The 22,348-nt window shown below is 36.8% G+C and overlaps 2 protein-coding genes and 1 long non-coding RNA gene across 4 annotated transcripts; 1 reads left to right on the top strand and 2 right to left on the bottom strand.

Moving 5' to 3' along the window:
• Positions 1 to 330: 330 nt before the first annotated feature.
• Positions 331 to 6,603, bottom strand: LOC140834419 (large ribosomal subunit protein P2-like). Its single transcript, XM_073199286.1, has 4 exons — positions 6,469 to 6,603; positions 6,277 to 6,364; positions 657 to 892; positions 331 to 558 (listed from the first exon to the last, which is right to left on the bottom strand). Exons 2-4 carry the CDS (start codon positions 6,362 to 6,364, stop codon positions 532 to 534), a joined length of 351 nt encoding a protein of 116 aa, XP_073055387.1. The 5' UTR covers positions 6,469 to 6,603; the 3' UTR covers positions 331 to 531.
• A 47-nt stretch (positions 6,604 to 6,650) lies between these two features.
• On the top strand, positions 6,651 to 10,513 carry LOC140834427 (uncharacterized). 2 transcript variants are annotated; one of them, XR_012118716.1, is made up of 4 exons: positions 6,651 to 6,932; positions 7,047 to 7,204; positions 7,307 to 7,881; positions 7,969 to 10,513. It is a non-coding gene; the product is annotated as an uncharacterized lncRNA (long non-coding RNA). The 2 variants fall into 2 exon arrangements; XR_012118718.1 differs by having other exon boundaries at positions 6,698 to 6,932; positions 7,486 to 7,881.
• Positions 10,514 to 12,483: 1,970 nt separating this feature from the next.
• On the bottom strand, positions 12,484 to 16,529 carry LOC140834408 (uncharacterized). The gene is made up of 9 exons (XM_073199275.1): positions 16,129 to 16,529; positions 14,980 to 15,064; positions 14,702 to 14,818; positions 14,466 to 14,530; positions 14,296 to 14,384; positions 14,115 to 14,194; positions 13,578 to 13,689; positions 13,086 to 13,205; positions 12,484 to 12,990 (listed from the first exon to the last, which is right to left on the bottom strand). Exons 1-9 carry the CDS (start codon positions 16,436 to 16,438, stop codon positions 12,805 to 12,807), a joined length of 1,164 nt encoding a protein of 387 aa, XP_073055376.1. The 5' UTR covers positions 16,439 to 16,529; the 3' UTR covers positions 12,484 to 12,804.
• Positions 16,530 to 22,348: the final 5,819 nt, after the last annotated feature.

The raw sequence follows: 22,348 nt of genomic DNA, 5'->3' as shown, positions 1-22,348 counted from the left end.
TACATCATGAAGAACGCATTAGAGGCAATATATGCGAGGCCATAAATAGTTCCAATCAACCTCCTATGTTTACATCGGGAAATTTCACCTTCTCTTTTTGTCAATCAATACCTTTAGACTAAATCTGAAAGTGTACATTTATCGTCATATATAGGGTCTACTGAAAAAATATGAACTCCACACATCAATAAATATCTTTTCTTAGATGGATTGTCCTAAGAATAATATCTCATTTTCCTTGAAGGCTATGGTTTGATCACAAAACCAAAATTTTACATGGAGTACAAATTTTTAATTAATATGGGAACATGTATGCAGAACATAATAGAATAAGGAAACAACATCAAGATTTAAACTCTTGTTTAAACACTCAAGTTTTGATGGCTTTTGTCCATGACTCATTTAGACAACAAAATTACACGTACCATTCTAAAAATGTCAGCATCTTTAAAATAAATGTTCCCTAATACCAGAAATTGAAGAACAAGATTAGAAGATGGCTGTTTCAAGCAAAAAGCAATTGCCGCACCCTCAGTCGAAGAGGCTGAAGCCCATATCCTGCAATCAAACAGAAAATAATATTAGATACAAGTGAAATTTGTCAAAATCTTGCATAATAAAAACAAGTCTTAATATGGCCATGTCCAGATAGTTACATCATCGGACTCCTCTTTCTCTTCTACTTTCTCTTCTTTCTTGGTTTCAGCGGCCGCAGCAGGCGCACCACCACCAGCAGCTGGAGCAGCAACAGCAACTGCAACTGCACCCCCACCCCCACCTGCCGGCACGGAAGCCAACTTTTCCCTTCCAGCAGCAATCAATTCAGTGATATCTTTTCCCTCAACTTCAGACAACAGCAAGGTGATTCTATCATCATCACACTCGGCTCCAACTGAACCGAGAAATGAGTAGGTCAATACAATTACAGTCAGAGAACTGATTCTAGTGCGTGGAATAAAATTTGCAAACATAATGTAAAACACAATAGATTAACACTGATCAACTAAAAACATAAGGCTGAAAAATATTTTAAAAATACCAATGTCTAGGGACTCATAGAAAATGGAAAAAAATACCACACCAAGCAGCAAGACCAAACTTAGTTATTTTCCAGAAGTTTAAAATGTAATTTTTCAATCTTTCTTATCTTTTGCTTGCACATCCATCTACTAGCGGGTGTTTTGGTTTAACATCAAAATATCCCTCTTCCATGGCTTAATGGAAGACTAGAGACATGTATGTACATGATCAACTACTTGTCTCTCATCTTTCCTCACAATATTCCATCACAGAGTTCCCAATTTTGGAATTTCAAACAGAACTCAATGTTCAAAGAAAGCCTTTCTTTTATCTTGCCACCCGTTAACCACTCAACTAAAGAAATTAGTCAAAACTTCAAATTTCAAAATTAACAGAAATGAGTTCACAAAGCTTTCCCTAAAGCTTCATAGCATAAGGAATATGATCCAAGCGATTACAACATTCTCAAACAAGAGGTTAAACCAGATCTAAAATTCTAAATGTATTTGAAACATAAAATCACTCCGAAATGCATAATCAGATCAAATTGTTGAATAAGTCTCACCCTTTCGTGTGTTTGACCTAGTCATTTGGCATTTAAAGTAGTGGTCAGTTTATTAAATCCTAGTATTTAGGAGTCATGGTTACACGTTTTAACTAGTGGGTTAGTAGTTGCTATTTTTATGTTGGGTCATTAAGTGGTTGCCTATATAATGGCTACACTCTATTGAATAAAAGTTGTCCTTCCCTTGCACTTTTACTTTCCCATTTAGCTTTAATTTTATCAGTGGTATCAGAGCCATGTCAAAAAAAAAAAAAGGAGGAGACATTGAGGGAAAAACGTGCAGACGCTCACCATCGCTGTAGCTGTTCAGACTTAGGGCATAAAAGCATGACTTCGGAGCACTTTGTTCAACCAGCAATTCCGCGTTTTGATGGTCATTATGACCATTGGAGCATGCTAATGGAAAATTTTTTGAGATCTAAGGAGTACTGGCAGGTAGTCTCCACGGGCATCGCAGAGCCAGCAACAGACACGATAATCTCAGAAGCGCAAAAAATAGAGCTTGAAGGGCAACGTTTGAAAGATCTCAAGGCGAAGAACTATCTTTTCCAAGCAATTGATCGCTCAATCTTGGAAACTATTCTATGCAAAGACACCGCCAAGCACATCTGGGATTCCATGAAGAAGAAGTATGAAGGCTCATCAAGAGCAAAGCGGCAGTATCTTCAGGCACTTCGTACAGAGTTTGAAATACTACGAATGAAATCGGAAGAATCAGTCACTGACTATTTTTCCCGGATGTTGGCAATCGTCAACAAGATGCGGATTCATGGCGACAAGACAGAAGACGTCACCATAGTTGAAAAGATCCTGCGATCCATGACACCGAAGTTCAACTTTGTCATATGTTCCATTGAAGAAGCCAATGATGTTGAGAAACTTTCAATTGATGAATTGCAAAGTTCTTTACTGGTTTATGAAAATAAATTGATCCGGCAGGACAATGAAGAGCAAGCTTTGAAGGCCTCCACTGACAACACTACAACATTTAATCAAACACCAAACCGAGGTAGAGGAAGAGGAAGAGGACGTGGAGGTTATCAATCAAGACGAAAGTCAGCAGACAAGTCCCACATTGAATGTTACGGGTGCCATAAGTATGGCCATTATCAATCTGAATGCCGAACCAATCCAACCAAGCAAAATGGAGAAAAAAATTATTTTGCAGAAAATGAAGAAGAAGAAGTGTCTCTTTTGATGGTGTGCAACATGACAGAAGAAACTCAACAAAACATGTGGTATTTAGACACTGGGTGCAGCAACCACATGTGTGGAGACAAGAAGATGTTTTCTGACTTAGATGAATCCTTTCGTGACACCGTCAAATTTGGCGACAACTCCAAAATCTCTGTCATGGGCAAAGGAAAGGTCATTCTTAAAACTAAAGACAACTCTACCCACACTATCTCTAATGTTCTATTTGTTCCAGATTTAAAGACCAATTTACTTAGCGTGGGTCAATTGCAAGAGAAGGGGTACGAGATTTTCATAAAAGATGGAGTGTGTCGAATTCAAGATGCAAAGTTGGGTCTGATTGCAGAAGTCAATATGACGGCAAACCGTATGTTTCCGTTGTATCTCAACAACACCACCTATCAATCATGCCTCTCCACAAGATTGAAGAATGAAACATGGCTGTGGCACTACCGCTATGGACATCTGAATTTTGGAGGTTTAAAAACGCTGCAACAGAAGGAAATGGTGACGGGTCTACCGGAAATACAGATTCCTTCTCAAGTTTGTGAAGAATGTGTTGTTGGTAAACAACATCGGGACCATTTTCAAAAGGGAAGATCATGGAGAGCAAAGAAAGTGTTGGAGCTGGTTCACTCCGATATTTGCGGGCCAATTAATCCAACATCAAATGGTGGTAAACGTTATTTTATGACGTTTATTGATGATTATAGCAGAAAATCTTGGGTTTATTTTTTACAGGAAAAGTCGGAGGCCATTTCAGCTTTCAGAACTTTTAAAGCACTCACAGAAAAAAAGGCAGGCACTCCCATAAAGATTATTCGCAGTGATCGGGGCGGAGAGTATAATTCACAAGAATTTATAAATTTTTGTGAGGAACATGGCATTCAAAAGCAGCTCACAGCAGCCTATACCCCACAGCAAAATGGCATTTCGGAGAGGAAGAATCGTACAATATTAAACATGGTGCGAACTATTTTAGCAAAAAATGGCATCCCAAGAAGTTTTTGGCCCGAAGCTGTCAAGTGGAGCATTCATGTCTTGAATAGAAGTCCCACATTTGCTGTCCAAAATATAACACCTGAAGAGGCTTGGAGTGGACTAAAACCAAGTGTCGAGCACTTCAAAGTTTTCGGTTGCATAGCGTATGCGCACATTCCAGATCAGAAAAGAAGAAAGCTTGATGATAAAGGGGAAAAATGTGTCTTTCTTGGTGTTAGTGATCAATGCAAAGCCTACAAATTGTACAATCCTGCCACCAAGAAAATTGTAGTTTCTCGTGATGTTGTGTTCGATGAAGACCGATTCTGGATTTGGGAAGAAAATAGAGCTGCACAACAAATACAAGCTGATTTTGATGGAGAAAACACAGAAGAATGGGATCGTTCTTTACAAAATGATAGACATGAAGAAAATGAGCAACCACCAGTAGCTGATCAACAAATTTCAGCCCCTGTAATTGAAGACCAGCGTCCTCACCGAGCTCGAACAAGACCAGCTTGGATGACTGATTATAAGGTAACTGGGATTGATCAAAATGAAGATCCTCTTACTCATTTTGCTTTGTTTTCTGATTGTGATCCAGTAACCTTTGAAGATGCTGCTAAAGAACCAAAATGGCAGAAGGCGATGGATGCCGAAATTGCAGCCATTGAAAAAAATAAAACTTGGGAGTTGATAGATCTTCCACCTGGGCAAAAGACCATTGGTGTAAAGTGGGTATACAAGACAAAGCTGAGGGAGAATGGTGAGGTGGACAAGTTCAAGGCTCGCTTGGTAGTTAAAGGCTACAAACAAGAATTTGGTGTCGACTACAATGAAATTTTTGCTCCAGTTGCTAGGCACGATACAATCATATTGGTAATTGCTTTGGCGGCGCAAAATTCATGGATCATTTACCAGTTAGATGTCAAATCAGCATTCTTGCATGGAAACTTGGAAGAACAAGTATTCATTGATCAACCTCCTGGCTATATTAAGATTGGAAATGAGCATAAAGTGTGCAAGTTAAAAAAGGCTTTGTATGGATTAAAACAAGCTCCACGAGCTTGGTATAGTCGTATAGAAGCATATTTCTTGAAGGAAGGTTTTCAAAAATGTCCATGCGAATATACTCTTTTTGTCAAACTTGGACATGAAGGGAAGATTCTTATTGTTTGCTTATATGTGGATGATCTGATTTACACTGGAAATGACAGCACCATGATTCAAAAATTTAAGCAATCCATGATGCTTGAATTTGATATGTCTGACCTTGGAAAGATGCACTATTTTCTTGGCATGGAAGTAGTTCAATTATCTACTGGTATTTTTGTTTCTCAAAAGAAATATGCAGGAGACATTTTGGAGAAATTTCACATGAAGAATTGCAATCCAGTTGGTACTCCCATGGAAGTAGGCATGAAGCTTGAAAAATACCCTGAAGGAGGCAATGGTGATAGCACTCTTTACAAGCAAATTGTGGGGAGTTAATGTATTTGACTACAACTCGACCAGATTTGATGCATGCTGTTAGTCTTATCAGCAGATACATGGAGCATCCAAAAGAAATGCATTTTTGTGCTGCTAAAAGGATTTTTAGATATTTACAAGGAACTTCTAACTTTGGTCTGTTTTATAAGAAAGGAGAGAAATCAAAGTTGATGGGGTTTACTGATAGTGACTATGCTGGAGATCAAGATGATCGAAAAAGTACTTCTGGATATGTTTTTATGCTTGGTACAGGGGTTGTGTCGTGGTCATCGAAAAAGCAACCAATCGTCACTTTATCAACCACCGAAGCTGAATATGTAGCTGCAGCTTCTTGTGCTTGTCAAGCTATTTGGCTGAGAAGAGTTCTAGAGGAGCTTCGTTTTAAGCAAGAAGGACCTACACACATCTTCTGTGACAACAGTTCAACTATTAAGCTTTCAAAAAATCCTATTTTGCATGGAAGAAGTAAGCACATCGATGTGAAATATCATTTCTTACGTGATCTTGTAGCTGATGGAACAATTAATCTAGTGTTCTGCAAGAGTAAAGACCAAGTTGCAGATATATTCACGAAATCCCTCAAATTGGCATCATTTTTAAAGCTGAGGAAGTTACTTGGAGTATGCACTTTAGATGAATTTCTCATTAAACTGAAGGACTAGAGCATTCAGTTTAAGGGAGGAATTGTTGAATAAGTCTCACCCTTTCGTGTGTTTGACCTAGTCATTTGGCATTTAAAGTAGTGGTCAGTTTATTAAATCCTAGTATTTAGGAGTCATGGTTACACGTTTTAACTAGTGGGTTAGTAGTTGCTATTTTTATGTTGGGTCATTAAGTGGTTGCCTATACAATGGCTACACTCTATTGAATAAAAGTTGTCCTTCCCTTGCACTTTTACTTTCCCATTTAGCTTTAATTTTATCACAAATAACATATTCCATACGAAGATTCAATACTTGAACAGCTACGATTTTATTTTTACAAAAAAAAAAAAAACAGACAGACAGAAATAGATGGAGACTAACCTGAGCCGAGAATTTTCTTTAAGTCCTTCGCGGAAGGACTGGCGTTGCCACCCAACAAAGCCAACAAATAAGCTGCTAATATCTTCATCTGTATGTCATCCAAGGCAATAATAGACTCAAAATAGAATCACAAAATCAAAGGAATATATACAAAAGTAGACGAATTATCAAGGAAATGGAGGAATAAATTACTTGGAATCACAATCTCTGAGATGACGGTGCTGCTTGGGTTATGGAAAATTGCTGGCGATTAGATGCAACTGAAAGAAGATCGACATATTCAGTCCTTATTATAGCTAGGGTTTAGTTGTTATGGGCCTTTGATTTATATTTGGGCCTGAGACCTATTAGAGCCCATCGAAAAAAAAAATGATCTAGAGTCCACATAACTGTTTTTGGCAGCCCAATAAGCAGGAAAATGAAATTTCCTTCCTCAGTCTCTCTACTTCTCAAGCACTCGCATTGCAGTCAGCACTAACAACTATACAACAGATTTCCGCCGTTAGTTTTCCTCTCTCAATCTTAAAATTCATCGTTTGCTATTAATGGTGAAATTTGAATTGCTTTTTGTCGGAGGTATCTCAGTGAGGACTGTTTCTCAACGAGTGATTTGGTCGAGCACTTTGTAGTCTACAGCAAATAGAGCGCCATGGATGGTATGAACTTAAATTGAATGTTCTGGTCAGATATATAAGCATGGTTCTCAAGAAATGGCTAGCGAATGATTCCTGAGTTGTTTTTCTTTTTTGCTTTCTTGTTTGTTTGTATAGTGGACTCAAAGCAAACGATGGAGGACACAGAGTTGGTGGGTAATGATCTAATGATGGGTCCTCTACTCCTCCATCACCTATAATTCCGCCTGAAATAGCTTCTCATGTTCTGGAAGGTGTTGATTTTTGTGATGGGCTTTTGCGGAATCTGTTTCTATGTAAAATAACCTTTTATGTTTAGAGAACAAGGGAGGATCGCGAGGGGGGGTATATGTTCGGGTCTTAAACGTTTGTCCGGTTTTGTTTCTTGTGGTTAATAGGTCTACACATCAATGATATCGAGCCATTCTGTCAAGATGAGATTGTGTTGTATCACAGTATCAGCAATGTGCAGAGAGGAGGGTCTGCTTCAACCGTGCATTATATGTTTCTCCTTTGCTTGTTTCTATTTGTGTAGTTAACTTCCCCAGTTCTTAGTTTTCGGTTTTCTTTTATGCAGGATAAGGATTAAGATTAGGAACGTCTATGCCTGTAGAACAAGCAAAGGAGAGATGTAATCAGTTGGAATCAGAAGCCACATTGTTGGAGAGGTATGGTCACTCAACTACGAAAACATGGTGACCTAGCATGGATTGTCTACAGCTATGGATGGCGATTTAAATCATTAGAAGTCATCCATATAACTTTCAGCCGACCAACATGGTGGTCTTTTTCCCCTGATTGAAGTCCTTGCTTGTTTTTTCTATTTTTATATGATGTGTTTCACGAAGCTTGTGGAATGATCAAATATCAATGATGTCCATACCTTACTTGCTTCCAGGCACACTCTGATGTGTATTCAAATAAACGGAATATTTGATGACTATAATTACATTTCCCTGACCGTCCTTGGAATGTGAGGAAGATTCAAATTATCGATTACAATGTTTACTACATTTTAAAATTGATTACGACTCTTTTTAAAAATATTTGGTTGTTTTAGGCGCTTGATTTTGGCAAGTGGGGTTGAAGGCATTAAATGATTTCGACAAAGGTGGAGCTTGCATGGTTGCCTTACCGATACAAAGTAGTACCAAATGATTCTCATGTTTTAAAGTGAGTCTGAATCAGCTCACTTGCTCTTGCCTTCTTCTGCAACACTTGCTCTTGCCTTCTTCTGCAACTAAGACTCGTTGATCTTTCTTCTTGGCAAACTTCTTACATCTCTGGACCGTCTCCTCTCGGTCGGTTTCTCCTCATCCCTCTTTGGCCTGTTACATTCTGCAATAAAATGCCTTTTTTTCACCGTTAAAGCATGTTTGACCATCATCTGTATGATCCTTTTTGTAATATGGTTTAGTAAACTTAGATTGATTCTTGTGCATGAATTTACCAAATTTCTTAACGAACAGAGACACGACCTCATTGCTTAATTGTTCAGCTGATTTCTTACTTGGAGACTCTTCGACCGGAAGAGTCACTGTGGTTACGGCAAGAGCCTTGGTTGGTTGAGGTGTAGATGGTTCTTCCTCAGTCCGAATTCCAAGTTCGAACTCGTATGCTTTGAGATCGGCGAAAAGGTAATAAAGCTCTAGCATGTTTAGATACTTTGATTCTCGCATAACCACCATCTTTACATCACATTCTCTGGTAAATGCTCTCGTCACCTTCAAAGCAATTTCACGATTAGAATATTCTTTACCGAGATATATAAGTTCAATAATGAAACTGCTAAACCGTTCATCAAACTCAGAAAGAGTTTCTCCAAGCTTCATTTTGACATTGTCGAACTTCTGGATGGCAACGGTTAGTTTATTCTCCTAGGTTTGATCATTGACTTCACACAGTTGTACGACCTTCTCTCAGATCTCCTTCTCTGTGAACAAGTTTTAATTTTATCAAACATATTTTTATCTAAAGTTTTATAAATGATATCTTTGGCCATATTATCAAGGTTTGCCTTCTTCTTATCTTCAGCAGTCCATTCAGATCGATGTTTTTCTACCATCTGAGGAGCACCTTCAGTTACAACAACAGTTGGATTAACTTTCAGAATTTTCATAGGACTGTCTGTGATAACATACCACATGTCATCATCTTAAGCCGCTAAATGTGCATGCGTACAAATTTTCCAATCATCATAATCTTCTTTTGAAAACATAAGAATCTTGTTAAATGATGCCATATATAGATCGTAGATATTAGAGTTCAAGAAAACTCATTCTGATATCACTTATTGGGATTGGAAAAGAGTTTAGAGGAGGGTGAATAAACTCTTTTAAAAAATTGAACGTTTTTAAATTTGTTCTCAAGGGATTTTAGGTAATTGAAACTTTTCTCGAACGGTTAAAAATATGAACCACTTAAAAAATGCGAAAGACAGTTCAGAATTTTTAACGCTAGCTACAACCCGGTGACTAGCTGGTTAACAAGAAACAGTTCAAAATGTAAAAAATTGCAGAAGGTAAAAACACAAGGTTTTATGGATATTCGGAGATATAACTCCTACGTCACTCCTTTACCTCTTCAGAAAAGATTCCACTAAAAGACTTTGGCTTTACAAACTTTTGCAACAGCCCACTCGAACCAGGACTTATCACAATACCTGTGTTAGAACTCTTAGTTATCACTTTACATTTCTGGATATTTAAGAACCTTAGGTTCACCAGGCCATACAGTAAATCAAACAACTCAAAGGTCATTGATATAAAGAAACAATATGCTTGGGTAACACGAGGTTGATCCTTGAAGAATCAGATAAATTTCTGATGAGTGCGTGTTTGAATGAGCGATGAAAGATGAAACATTAAGTGCATTCAAGATCTTCAGGTATGCAGGCTTAGTGATATAGCAATATAGCGGTTGAAAAGCTTGTATGTCAGAGAGTGCAAAAGTCAACAAGCTTGCTTCATGCATTCTTCAACTCTTGATTTATATAAGCTAACAGACCCACGGTCGATTTAAAATGATATGTTACTATCAGCTACTGCACAAACATTTAATGTTCTCTTTGCTTGTGCAACTTTGAGTCTCGTTCTTCTGAAAAGTTGCTGCTACATGTTTTGTTTATGGTAAATGTTAGTTCCATCAAAACTGATAGGATATTTGAATTATCTTTCCATTTTTGGGATAATGACAGAAATATCTGGAGGATAAAAATCTTTATCGAGGCTGAAGCAAGACACGGTTGACTTGTAGCGGTGCAACCCATTGAATGTCCTGAGCCGGTCAGAGAATGTCTTCATTAAGTGTTCAATAAATAGATCCTTAAATGAAACAGTTGAAGTCTTTAAACAGACGGTTGGAAAATATTTAACGATTGAAACTCTTCAAGCTGATGTTGCAAGCGGTTGAAGCGTTTATGTTGTACAAGAGAGATTGCGGTTGTTTCCTGAAACAGTTAAGCGTTGTTTTGATTTTGTTGATCACCAAAACTTGAGGGCAATAACAATATCTTAACAGCTACTTTTGGGATCCATTTTGCATTCATTACTTCTTAGTTAATAAATGTCTAAACTCCAATGGCTGCTCAAAGTATTGCAAAGCTCACCTTGGGCCCTAAAAACAACCTAAGGCCCAATGACACACCTTGGCAATAAAGCACACATCTTGGTGCGCGTTGAAAATTAAAACCCAAAGCATTAATTGATGACTAATTCAATAAGGGTCATGCCCGCCTTGCACCTTATGCTTTGTGCCTGACCTCTATGGTACCATGCACCGTATGCCTTTAATAACCGTGTGTTTGTCAAGTTCATCCTTTGACTTTTACCAAAATGTTTATGCAAAAAGCATACGTGTAGAAGTAAATATCAACTTTTGTTAAAAATAAAGAGATTATTAAATCGTTCAATCAAATGACCGGGGAGAATAATATGTAAAAGAATGGATTCTGGAAACAATTGTTAGCAAAGAATTTGGTTCTTCAAAGCAACAGATATCAGCTTCTGTTCTGTTTACCTCTCTATCAATGATGAGGTAACCTTGACCATTAATCATGTACGAAATCATCACGGTTGAATCGTATTCAGCAACTGGAAATTTTAAAGGGAGCTTTGTGGTTTCAATATCAAAAGCACGGTACATGAACTTCTGCATGTTGCAATAGATCTGATCTCCTTTCCATTGTAACAGCAGAACTAGAAACACTAACATCAACCAAAGCCTACATCTTACATCTGAATGATGAAAACAACAGAATGACGTCGAGGAATGTATCAGTGACTATAAATTTATAAGAAGAGTGAAAATGATCCCTTATAACTCATCTGTTAGAAAGTAATCACCATTGTCGATGGCAGAGCCAACATGGTATGCCACATCGTACTGGCGAAGATCAATATTGTGCAAGCCAGACAAATGAATTTTTGGCGACAAAAGATAAATGCATCAGAAAATAATATTTTGAGAAAACTAGATGGTGCATACCGAACCTCTGGACATGAAGAAAAAGGGCCAGTAAATAATCCCCCAAAGCATCATAAGGAATTCAAGTTATTATTTAATATGTCTACAAGCATCGAGCTTTAAAAAAAAACGCTTGAATGGAGTTCTCCCAAGAAAAGGGTGCCTCACCAGATCAAGATCTTCTTTCTCCACGAATTTAATGTCTGCAATTTGAACTTCATAGTGCCTTTTTCAAATAAGCCTCTACGTCCATTTCCATCTTATCCTATAATCACATAACGTAACACGCTCAAGCGTGGGAAACAGACCATTCAATCCAATTTTTTGATACTCAATTCATACTATACTAACCTTGGTGGTCGCAAAAAAATATGGCCGGAACCTATATTTTGCCTTAAATGTTGAACCATCCTAGAGTCAAAGATTCAAACATCAAACAACTAAGTAAAATAAATATTCCAAATCAAACGAGATCGAACTTATGACTATAGCAAATTACCTGACAAACAAAATAAAGATCAACGCAACTGTACACTTTACGTGTCTCCTGATCCTCCCAAGAAGACTAATAATACAAAACCACGTCAGGGTCTTAAAATCAACACTGAAGAAACCCGTACAAGAGAAAACTGGCTAAAGAAAAAAAAATGGAAAACTGGGGGAAGAATGTGAAATTAACAGAAGCGAAAGTAACCTATTTGCAGAGCCTTATATCCCACGATGCTCGGGTTTGTCTTCGGGATATTTATTATTTATTAGGAATGAAATTAATAGAATTGTGAATTCATCACATTCTGTACAGCCACCGAAACTTGTGAAAAAAGAGTGAGAAGCTCGTGCAAAGATTTATACGCCATATATGACTAACTTTCTTCTTCTTCTTCTTTTTTCAGCAAGATGGCTAATGTTTAATATTGAAGATACAAGCTAACATAACTCGGTTGGTTAATGACCTATTTCTTGACTCTTTGAACCTACGAAGTATCGAAGTGGTCTGGAAAAACATGTCTTCACAATGGGATAAATGCACAAACTACAAAGAAATATTCATTGCGTGGATGTTCCATAGCAGATCATGTATAAGTGAGATACAGAAATGGGATTGAAGCCATAAAAACGAGAAGGAATACCTGCCACCGAAACAGTTTAAAGGCATACTGTTTAGTGCCATGTATACTTGGGGGATAAAAAGAGCCATTTTGCTATGATAGTGTACAATACATGACTATAACTTGGGTTTTCCTTGAGTGGCTTTATCAGCTCCAAGATTAATGTACACCTCTCTTTCTACACATATAACTACATACAACATAACAATTCGGCCTTCATCCCTTGTGAAATTTTCCGCCCTATCTAGAATAAGAACTTCAAGAATGTATCAGATCCTAAATATGAGTATTTCTGAGTGACAGAGCCAAACCGGCAACCCATCTTACACCCGTCTATATTCATCCCCACAATCGCCGATTATTTTCATCAGATCTTTGCCTTTTTTCGAAACTTCAAGAATGCTGTTCACATCATCTTCATCAAGAACGAGGGAAAAGATAGAGTCGCAGTCTTTGATGTGTTCTGAGAGACCAAGTCTCACACCAACCATTGATCCCCCCACAGCTGGCTGCAATTGATACAAGTAGTATAGCGATTGAAATACAGTAAGAAAAGTAATGAAAAGAGTGCAGGCAAAAGGGTTTGGATGTTATGGCTTTTGACCTGATCGAGGATGTATTTCACAGCAACAGTTGGGATAGAAACTCCATGTTTTGAAGCTATATTTTTCAGGGTCTGAAGCAGAACCTGGAAAGGGCTCCATCCTCCCCAAGCATCAACCATCTATGGGTTTTAGGCACAAAAGTGTTAACACACCATCAAATATAAATTTGGCGCAAATAAATGAAAAATAGCCTCCCAATCTCCGGTACTTTGAAACAGTCGGTATCTATACAGTGTTTCTAGGGATTTAAAGAGAACGATTGGAGTAAGGGAACAATTTACCACTTGAGAAAAACATTTGACCTTTGATTTAAATTTTGTGGAACATCTAATCTGTTTTCGCATAATCCATTGACTATGACCAACATATTTCATTTCTCTTTACATACCACCAAACACTGAGTGGTAAAATAGCAAGGGCATTTCGTGAGTAGTTCCCCGTGACAAGAACACAAATTCCAAATAACTTGAATCAGCTATAAAGTGACATACCCTTTTGTACTTCTGCAGTGAAGGAGTATTTAATGGAGGGCCGGAAAAAGGAATGGTCAAATTGGTGTCAAGGAACTTTTCAGACAGTAGTCCACCCATCACTGTTCCATACCTGTAAATAAAGCACCACAAGGCAAGGCATGAAAATTTCGAAGATATTAGCTACACTAAGCTCAAACATCTTTAACTATAACAGCAAAAATATTTAAACAGCAGTTTTAAGTATTTTACTTCCTCATTTTTATTGACTTGGTAACTTCGATAAAATGCAGAAACAGCCGGTAGTGAAAGTAAAAATGGACAAATTGACACACACAAATCTTTTTCCTACTTTTATGTTAGAAAATTCATGCCGACTTCCCTGGATCAAGTTCTATGCCACATGGAAAAAACTGGGAGAAAGAAAAGGACGGAATTAAACATTTTACAAATGAACTACATCAAGCAAGTAAATTTAGAGATATAAGAATAATGCATATATATATATATATATATATATATATATATAGAGAGAGAGAGAGAGAGAGAGAGAGAGACGTTATAAGTTTTACTCCTGTAAGCTTACAAAGCTCAGCCATCTTCTGCTGAGGACGCATGTCCACAATTGAGTGTTGTACCTGTAAAAATAAAGTATAAAGTACAATGGGTTGGAGACACACACACACACACAGACACAAAACGATAATAAATTTTAAAACAACAAAGAAAATTCTCCCACCTGATTGCTAACGACTGGAATCCCATTCTCCAGGATCTTTTGCAGCCTCTCCGTGTCAAAGTTAGTCAGAGCAACAGTCTTAATCTTACCTGCATGCCAATTGCTTAAATAATCCAGTCTACAGTCAATTGAAATACTATAAATTGGGAGACACGTGAGAATATACAAACCTTCGTCTTTTAAATCTGTCAGATGTTTTAGAGCATCAAGGTAGCCAGGATTAGAATAGTCCCACCTAGTTGAAGAAAATAAAAGAAAAAAGTTAAAAAGGAAATAAGCTTTAATTGATCTGGATGTCCTTCAATTATAAGATAGAGACGGTTTAGAAATAAGCAACAATGAGTGTCAATTTTCATGATGATAATTTGGCAAGTTCAGTGAGAGAAGAAGAGTATAACCCAATCACCAGTGAAACTGAAGCATATCTAAAGAGGCAACATCCATTCTCTTACGTGAAACATCGACACTTTGGCGAACATAGCTACTAGTCATCTTGACAGGTGGAGGCACCCATTTAGTCAGACTACATAGCAGGAAAAGGAACAAATTGAGTTACGATAACGGTCTGAATTTATAAACAATATTCTTCTGCACATATTTTTAAGGAGGGTCTCATTTAATTTGATACTCATACAGCTGCAGAGAAATCAAAAAAATACCAAAATATTGCAGCATTACACTTACCCTCTAACCTTTTCCAAATATTCTGGAGAGCGCTCTCTTCGTACTCTATTGATAAAAATACCATAAAGATCTTCTGCAGGTCCATCTATGGAAAACCAAGAGAGGATAAGTCTATCATTCTCTCTCACATAGAAATGTCGCTATCGCTATTGCAACTATCTTGTATCAAGATACCTGCATTCCTAATTTCTTAACCAATCATGCTGCAAATATGGTATACTAGTTAGTAAACAATGCAGTATCTGAGCTTTCTGTGGCATGAAAGAGACTCCTTGAAAGATGCAAAATGTTACTTGATTTGATTGGTTTAGATGCATCGGCCAGAACAAAAGTAGGAAGCCAAGCACCGGCATTTCGATGTGTGCTTGTTAGAAAGCAAAGAAATGACCTTGCAGATGCAACCGAGTTTTCTTGATTCAAAACTGATGTCCCTAAAATTACCACATCTGGGCGGGTCAAAGCCCATTTCCGAAATTGGCCTAGACCGTTAAAGGATGAGGTCTCATTAATAACCAAGGGTTTGAAAAGCACCCCATATCATTCATCCGTAGCCTGATGAACCTAGAACTTATCTAGATAAATTCGAAAGCACCCCATATCTCATGTTTGGAATGCTATCTCAATCTGCTATTTAGTAGTAGCATATGGCTTCCAGAGTTTGCAGAAATTGAGATGTTTGTGAGATATGATACTTGAATAGGAAAATAATCAGCGATCTAAGGGTGTCCCTCGCCGTTCCCGCCCCCCGGCCAGTTGTTTAATTTTTCCATATATTTTTACATATTACACATTCATGACAATAAGACTAAACTCCTAAATTATTCAATCAATAAACTTCGGTTTCACATAAATCCCAAAATCTTGGCTCCTCAAATGCCATTTAAGACAAGATATCTCCGACTAGAGTGGAGGGGTTAAACCAGATTCAATTCAATGTTTGAATTGTTCAAAAAAATGGCAACATATTCAATCGGACGAACAAAAGTACACTAGATATTCCCATTCTGTTCACCCCTCATTAAGATTGTTGAACCCACCAACACATGGACTCGGACAAGTTGCACGTAGAGCTTCGGTCTTCGAGTAAGATGAAATGGGGAAAAGTAAAAATCAAATTCACTACGAAACAAGAGAAGTAAAATGTCATACAGTGGTCAGCCATGTCAAAGGTGGAGAGACCGGCGTCAGCATAGCTAAGCATAGCCTCGACGGCGTCGTCTCGGTCGATTCTACCCCATCCGCCGCTGGTCTGCCACATACCATTGAGCACTCTGCATATCTCGAGAGAATCGTTCCCATTCTTCAACACCGTTCTCTTCTTCTCCGCCACCTCAACAGCAGCCTGGCAGCAACGCAACAGTCCGTGGCGCACTCCCTTCGACCGGCCATAACCGACGCAAGGTTTAGAAGCATGGAAATTTAACATGGCTTGATGGACTGACATGGCTGCAGCTGCCATTTTGGGTGTATGTGTCTGAGCTTTTGCCACTTATTATGACGGTTGGGTTGGTTAAGGGCTCAAGGATAAGGCACAGCTTCTTCTTCTTCTTTTTTTTTTAAATTTTCCTTCAAATATCTCGTGTGAACATTTGAAAATGATTTTTGATTTTTGAGCAATGATCCATAAATCTCAATCTTAATAATTATATATATGTTTAGTCTTTATCAGACCGATTATATGAAGTTTCTTACGAATACAAAGATGTTCTATATTTTCTCGGCTTACGTGTGTTTTTTCAGATGAAAATTTGATACAAAACATTGAACATCTAGAACATTATATGATATTTCAGAACTAAATATTTTAGATCTGACATTAATATATGATTTTCGAATACTCAAAAAATATATATAACAAATTCTGACATTAATGACACATATTTTTGGATGAAATTTCGGTAAAAAAATTTGAAAAACTGCTATTAATATATAACATTTAAATATTAAATATTTCATATCTGAAATTAGTATATGATTTTTGAGTACTCAAACATTTATAAAAAAAAAAATTGGTATTAATGACACATGTTTTTTAGAATGAAAATCAGAATAAAACATTAAAAATGTGTGAATAGTAGAGAATATAGGGAGAGATGATTTTGTGTTTTTCTCATCACTGAAACCTCTATTTAAGAGTAGATTTAATTTTGAATAGATACATATCAATAATTCTATAATATCTTTTCTATAACCTCCCCCTAGTGATATCTACTCAGCAATTATTCTAAATGGGGAGTCAAATGCTCATGTAAAACTTTGTCAGTAAACCCAAGGAAAATGAATCAGAAAAAGACACAAAGATACCCCCTGATCTCAATCATCTGATATCCTTCAACTGATACATTCCTATCTTGTGCACCAATTTCTTGAATGTTGAAGTAGGTAATGCCTTTGTAAATAAGTCAGCTACATTGTCGCTTGAGCGAATTTGATGGACGTCAATATCACCATTTTCTTGAAGCTCATGTGTATAGAAAAACTTTGGTGAAATATGCTTTGTTCTATCACCTTTGATGTAGCCTCCTTTTAACTGCGCAATGCAAGCAGTATTATCTTCGAATATTACTGTTGGGTCATCTTTGGCTGTTGGGAGTCCACATGATTCTTGAATATGTTGTGTCATAGATCTCAACCACACACACTCCCGACTTGCTTCATGCATTGCAATGATCTCAGAGTGATTTGAAGACGTCGCTGTTAAGGATTGCTTCACCGACTTCCATGATATAGCAGTGTCTCCTCGTGTAAACACATAACCTGTCTGGGATTTAGCTTTATGTGGATCAGAAAGATATCCTGCATCTGCATATCCGACTAAAGGAGACTTTGATTTTGTCGAATAAAATAATCCCATATCAATTGTACCCCGAAGGTAACGAAATATGTGTTTTACACCATTCCAATGTCTTCGGGTTGGACATGAGTTATATCTCGCTAAAAGATTAACAGAAAATGATATATCTGGGCGAGTACAATTTGCGAGATATGACAGTGCACCAATGGCACTTAGATATGGTACTTCTGGACCAACGATTTCTTCTCCATTTTCAGGTGGTCGAAAAGGATCTTTGTTAGCATCAAGTGATCGAACATACATGGGTGATGCTAATGGGTGTGCCTTGTCCATGTAAAAGCGCTTTAATATTTTTTCTGTATATGATGATTGATGAACAAATATTCCCTCTTGCAAATGTTCTATTTGCAATCCGAGACAAAATTTTGTCTTTCCTAAATCTTTCATCTCAAACTCATTTTTCAAATAATTGGCAGTTTTAGTAAGCTCTTCTGGAGTGCCAATAAGATTTAGATCATCAACATATACTGCCACAATTGCAAAACCCTCATCTGTTCTTTTTATAAAAGCGCATGGACAAATAGCATTATTTGTGTATCCTTCTTTTAACAAATATTCACTAAGACGATTGTACCACATGCGACCAGATTGCTTTAATCCATATAAGGATTTATGCAGTTTTATTGATAACATAGCCTTGGGTGCTTCACCATTTTCTTTCGATAGTTGGAATCCTTCAGGCACTTTCATATATATATCACTATCAAGTGAACCATAAAGATAAGCAGTTACAACATCCATAAGTCGCATATCAAGAGTTTCTGATACTGCTAAACTGATTAGGAATCGAAAAGTAGTGGCATCCATCACAGGTGAATATGTTTCCTCATAGTCAATTCCAGGTCTCTGCGAGAAACCTTGGGCTACGAGTCGGGCCTTGTATCTTACAATTTCACCATTTTCGTTCCTCTTTCGTACAAAAACCCATCGGTATCCTACTGGGATTACATTTTCAGGTGTTCGTACTACAGGTCCAAACACTTTATGTTTTTCTAGTGAGTCTAATTCAGTTTGTATGGCCTTCTTCCATTTCGGCCAATCATCTCTTTGTTGACAATCCTTAACGGATTATGGTTCTGGGCCTTCATCATGTATGATGTCAAGGGCGACATTTAGGGCAAAGACAGTGTCAACAATTGTGTTATTTCGATCCCACAATTTTCGAGATGATATATAATTTATTGAAATCTCATTATTTTCATGAGAATTTGATTCTTCAGGAATAATATTATCCAAGTTTGGTTCATTGATCTCTCTTACTATATCATCCAAGATTTCTTCTTCGAGAGCTTTTGAATTTTCTTTCTCTTGTACCTTTCTTTTTCGAGGTACAATATCCTTTGAACCAATTGGTCGACCACGCTTCTGGCGTATTTTAGATTCATTTGCAGGTTGAATAATAGCTGGTCCTATGGGGACATCAATTTTGACAGGGGTATTCTCTGCATGTATATGTGATTTTGTCACATTCTTTGTATTAACAAAAGCATCGGGCAATTGATTTGCAATTCTTTGTAGGTGAATGATTCTTTCAACTTCTTGCTCACATTGATTATTTCGAGGATCATAATGAGATAGTGTTTTCTCATTCCAACAAATCTTTTGTTGTTCTTCGGGACACAACTTTATTTCGCCTAGATTTGGAAATTCCAATTCATCGAAGTGGCAATCTGCAAATCTCGCAGTAAACAAGTCTCCTGTTAAAGGTTCCAAAAATCTAATAATAGATGGTGAATCATATCCCACATAAATCCCAAGTCTACGTTGTGGGCCCATTTTGGTTCGCTGTGTAGGTGGGAGGGGGACTTGTACTGCACAACCAAATACTCGAAGGTGAGAAACATCAGGCTCTCGACCATAAGCAAGTTGTAAGGGTGAGTATTGGTGATAATTAGTTGGCCTTATACGAATCAATGATGCAGCATGTAATATGGCATGTCCCCACACAGATGATGGAAGTTTGGTTCTCATCAATAATGGTCTAGCAATTAATTGCAAACGTTTAATGAATGACTCTGCTAAGCCATTTTGTGTATGGACATGAGCAACCGAATGCTCAACTGAAATCCCTATTGACATACAATAGTCATTAAATGTCTGCGATTTAAATTCAGCAGCATTATCAAGACGAATTGTCTTGATTGAGTGATCTGGGAATTGAGCTCGTAATTTAATAATTTGCGCAAGTAATCTAGCAAAAGCTATATTTCGAGTTGAAAGCAAACTAACATGTGACCATCTAGTAGACGCATCAATCAATACCATGAAGTATCGAAATGGTCCACATGGTGGGTGTATAGGCCCACAAATATCCCCATGAATTCTCTCCAAGAAGGTTGGGATTTCAACATCAATCTTTGTAGGAGAAGGTCTTATAATTAGTTTGCCTTGTGAACAAGCTACACATGGATAATCATTGTGTAAAAGAATCTTCTGGTTCTTTAGAGGGTGTCCATGTGAGTTAATTATTATTCTGCGCATCATTGTTGCCCCAGGGTGACCAAGTCGATCATGCCATAATTTGAAGCTCTGTTGGTCAACAAACTTCTGGTTTGTGACAATGTTTGCTTCGACTGTTTTTATTGTTGTAAAATACATTCCAGAAGGGAGTGCACATAATTTTTCTTTTATCTGCTTCTGGCCAGATATAATAGATGTTATGCAAAGGTATTCGAAATTATTTTCATTTAATGTTTCAATATGGTATCCATTTCGGCGGATGTCTTTAAAGCTAAGCAAATTTCTACTGGATTTGCTTGCATATAAGGCATTTTCAATATATAGGCTTGTATTATTTGGTAAAATAATTTTTGCCTTTCCATAACCTTCAATAATTTTTGATGCACCCGATATTGTTGTAACATTATTTTCAGCTAATGTTAACTCCAAAAAATACCTTTTATTTTGAAGAATGGTATGTGTTGTACCACTATCCACTAAGCATTCATCCTGACATCTCATCGTTAATGGACTTAAAATCTTGTAACCGTAGGTGCATCCATTCATATCGGGCTCTTAGGAGAATTACAGTTCGTTGATGGTCAAATCTTTCTTTTAGATTTTTCCAAAGCTCTCGTGGCTCTTTCACAGTGAGATATTCGACTTTCAACCCATCATTGAGGTGATGACGGAGAAAAATAAGTGCCTTTGCACGGTCCTGCTGGGACATTTCATTTCCTTCTTTTATTGTATCTCCTAAATTCATAGAGATAAGGTGGACCTCGGCATCCAAAATCCATGATAAATAATTTTTTCCAGTCAAGTCAAGTGCTTCAAATTCAAGTTTGGTGATGTTCGCCATTGCAACTTGAAGAGCACTCGTGCTGATAACGTGTTGTGAATAGTAGAGAATATAGAGAAGAGAGAATGATTTTTGTGTGTTTTATTCATCACTGAAGACCTCTATTTATAGAGTAGATTTACAGATTTGAATAGATAACAATATCAATAATCATCTATAATATCTTTTCTATAACAAAAAATGTAATATTAATATATGATATTTCAGTATAAACTCTTTCAGAACGGATGCTAATATATAATATTTAAGAAAAAAACAAGTGTAGAAAATATATACATTTGTTGTTCCAATTTTGTACTCAAAATTTTATTTTTTGTATCAGATCTAAAATGATTTGGTATGCAATATAATATATATTCTAAATTTTCAATGTTTTGTAACAAATTTCATCATAAAAATAATTGTGGGCTCAGGTAGTGCAGAAATATTTTTATGTAAATGAAAGACTGCACCAAAAGTTTTGATTGACATATATCGAACACACTTTTAACTATGCTTTCGAAGATTTAAAGAAAGACTCCTATGATATTTCTTTAAAAATGATTTTTCCTCTTATATAAATATATATTTTTATGTTTTGAGAAATATAAAGTCATAATAACTTTTACTAGAACATTGAAATTATAGTGCGTGTATACCCAAAATTTGTACAACTTTAACTACGCGTTTGATTTACCTAAAGAAAAATAGGAAACTAATATTAGAGAGTTCCATTTGGATTACTATCCCAACTTGGTCTACTGGACACGAACACGATTGGACCTGAAAATGGGCCCAGTAAGACACTGTATTCACCCAATCCAATATCTATATGGACTGAATCCACTTGCCAAGCCTTGTAAATGTTGTACGTTTGAATTCCAATCCAATAGCAGCCATCAAGTAAAAGGCCCAGGGTTCTTTTTTTCTATATTATAAAAGACACCTTCGCCCCGGATGTTTGTATACATACATATATATTATTTACTTAAAATGATATTAAAAATAATGGGAAAAATTGGATTTTTCGAAATCATAACAGATCTTGTATTTTATTCTCAAATTTCGAAATTATATCTCACAATTTTCGAAACACACATGTTTATTCCAATATCTCCTTATTTAATTTATTGGATCTTGAACTATTTATTTAGCTCAAAACTCGGAATATAGGCTTATCATCAAATTTCGAATTTCACGTGTATTGGTACACAAAGATTTAATTATACCACACA

The sequence above is a fragment of the Primulina eburnea genome, chromosome 1 (genome assembly GCF_022965805.1).
Source record: "Primulina eburnea isolate SZY01 chromosome 1, ASM2296580v1, whole genome shotgun sequence".
NCBI classification, from domain to species: domain Eukaryota; kingdom Viridiplantae; phylum Streptophyta; class Magnoliopsida; order Lamiales; family Gesneriaceae; genus Primulina; species Primulina eburnea.
Note: the sequence above shows the minus strand (reverse complement) of the source record. Positions and strands in the feature narration are given on the sequence as shown.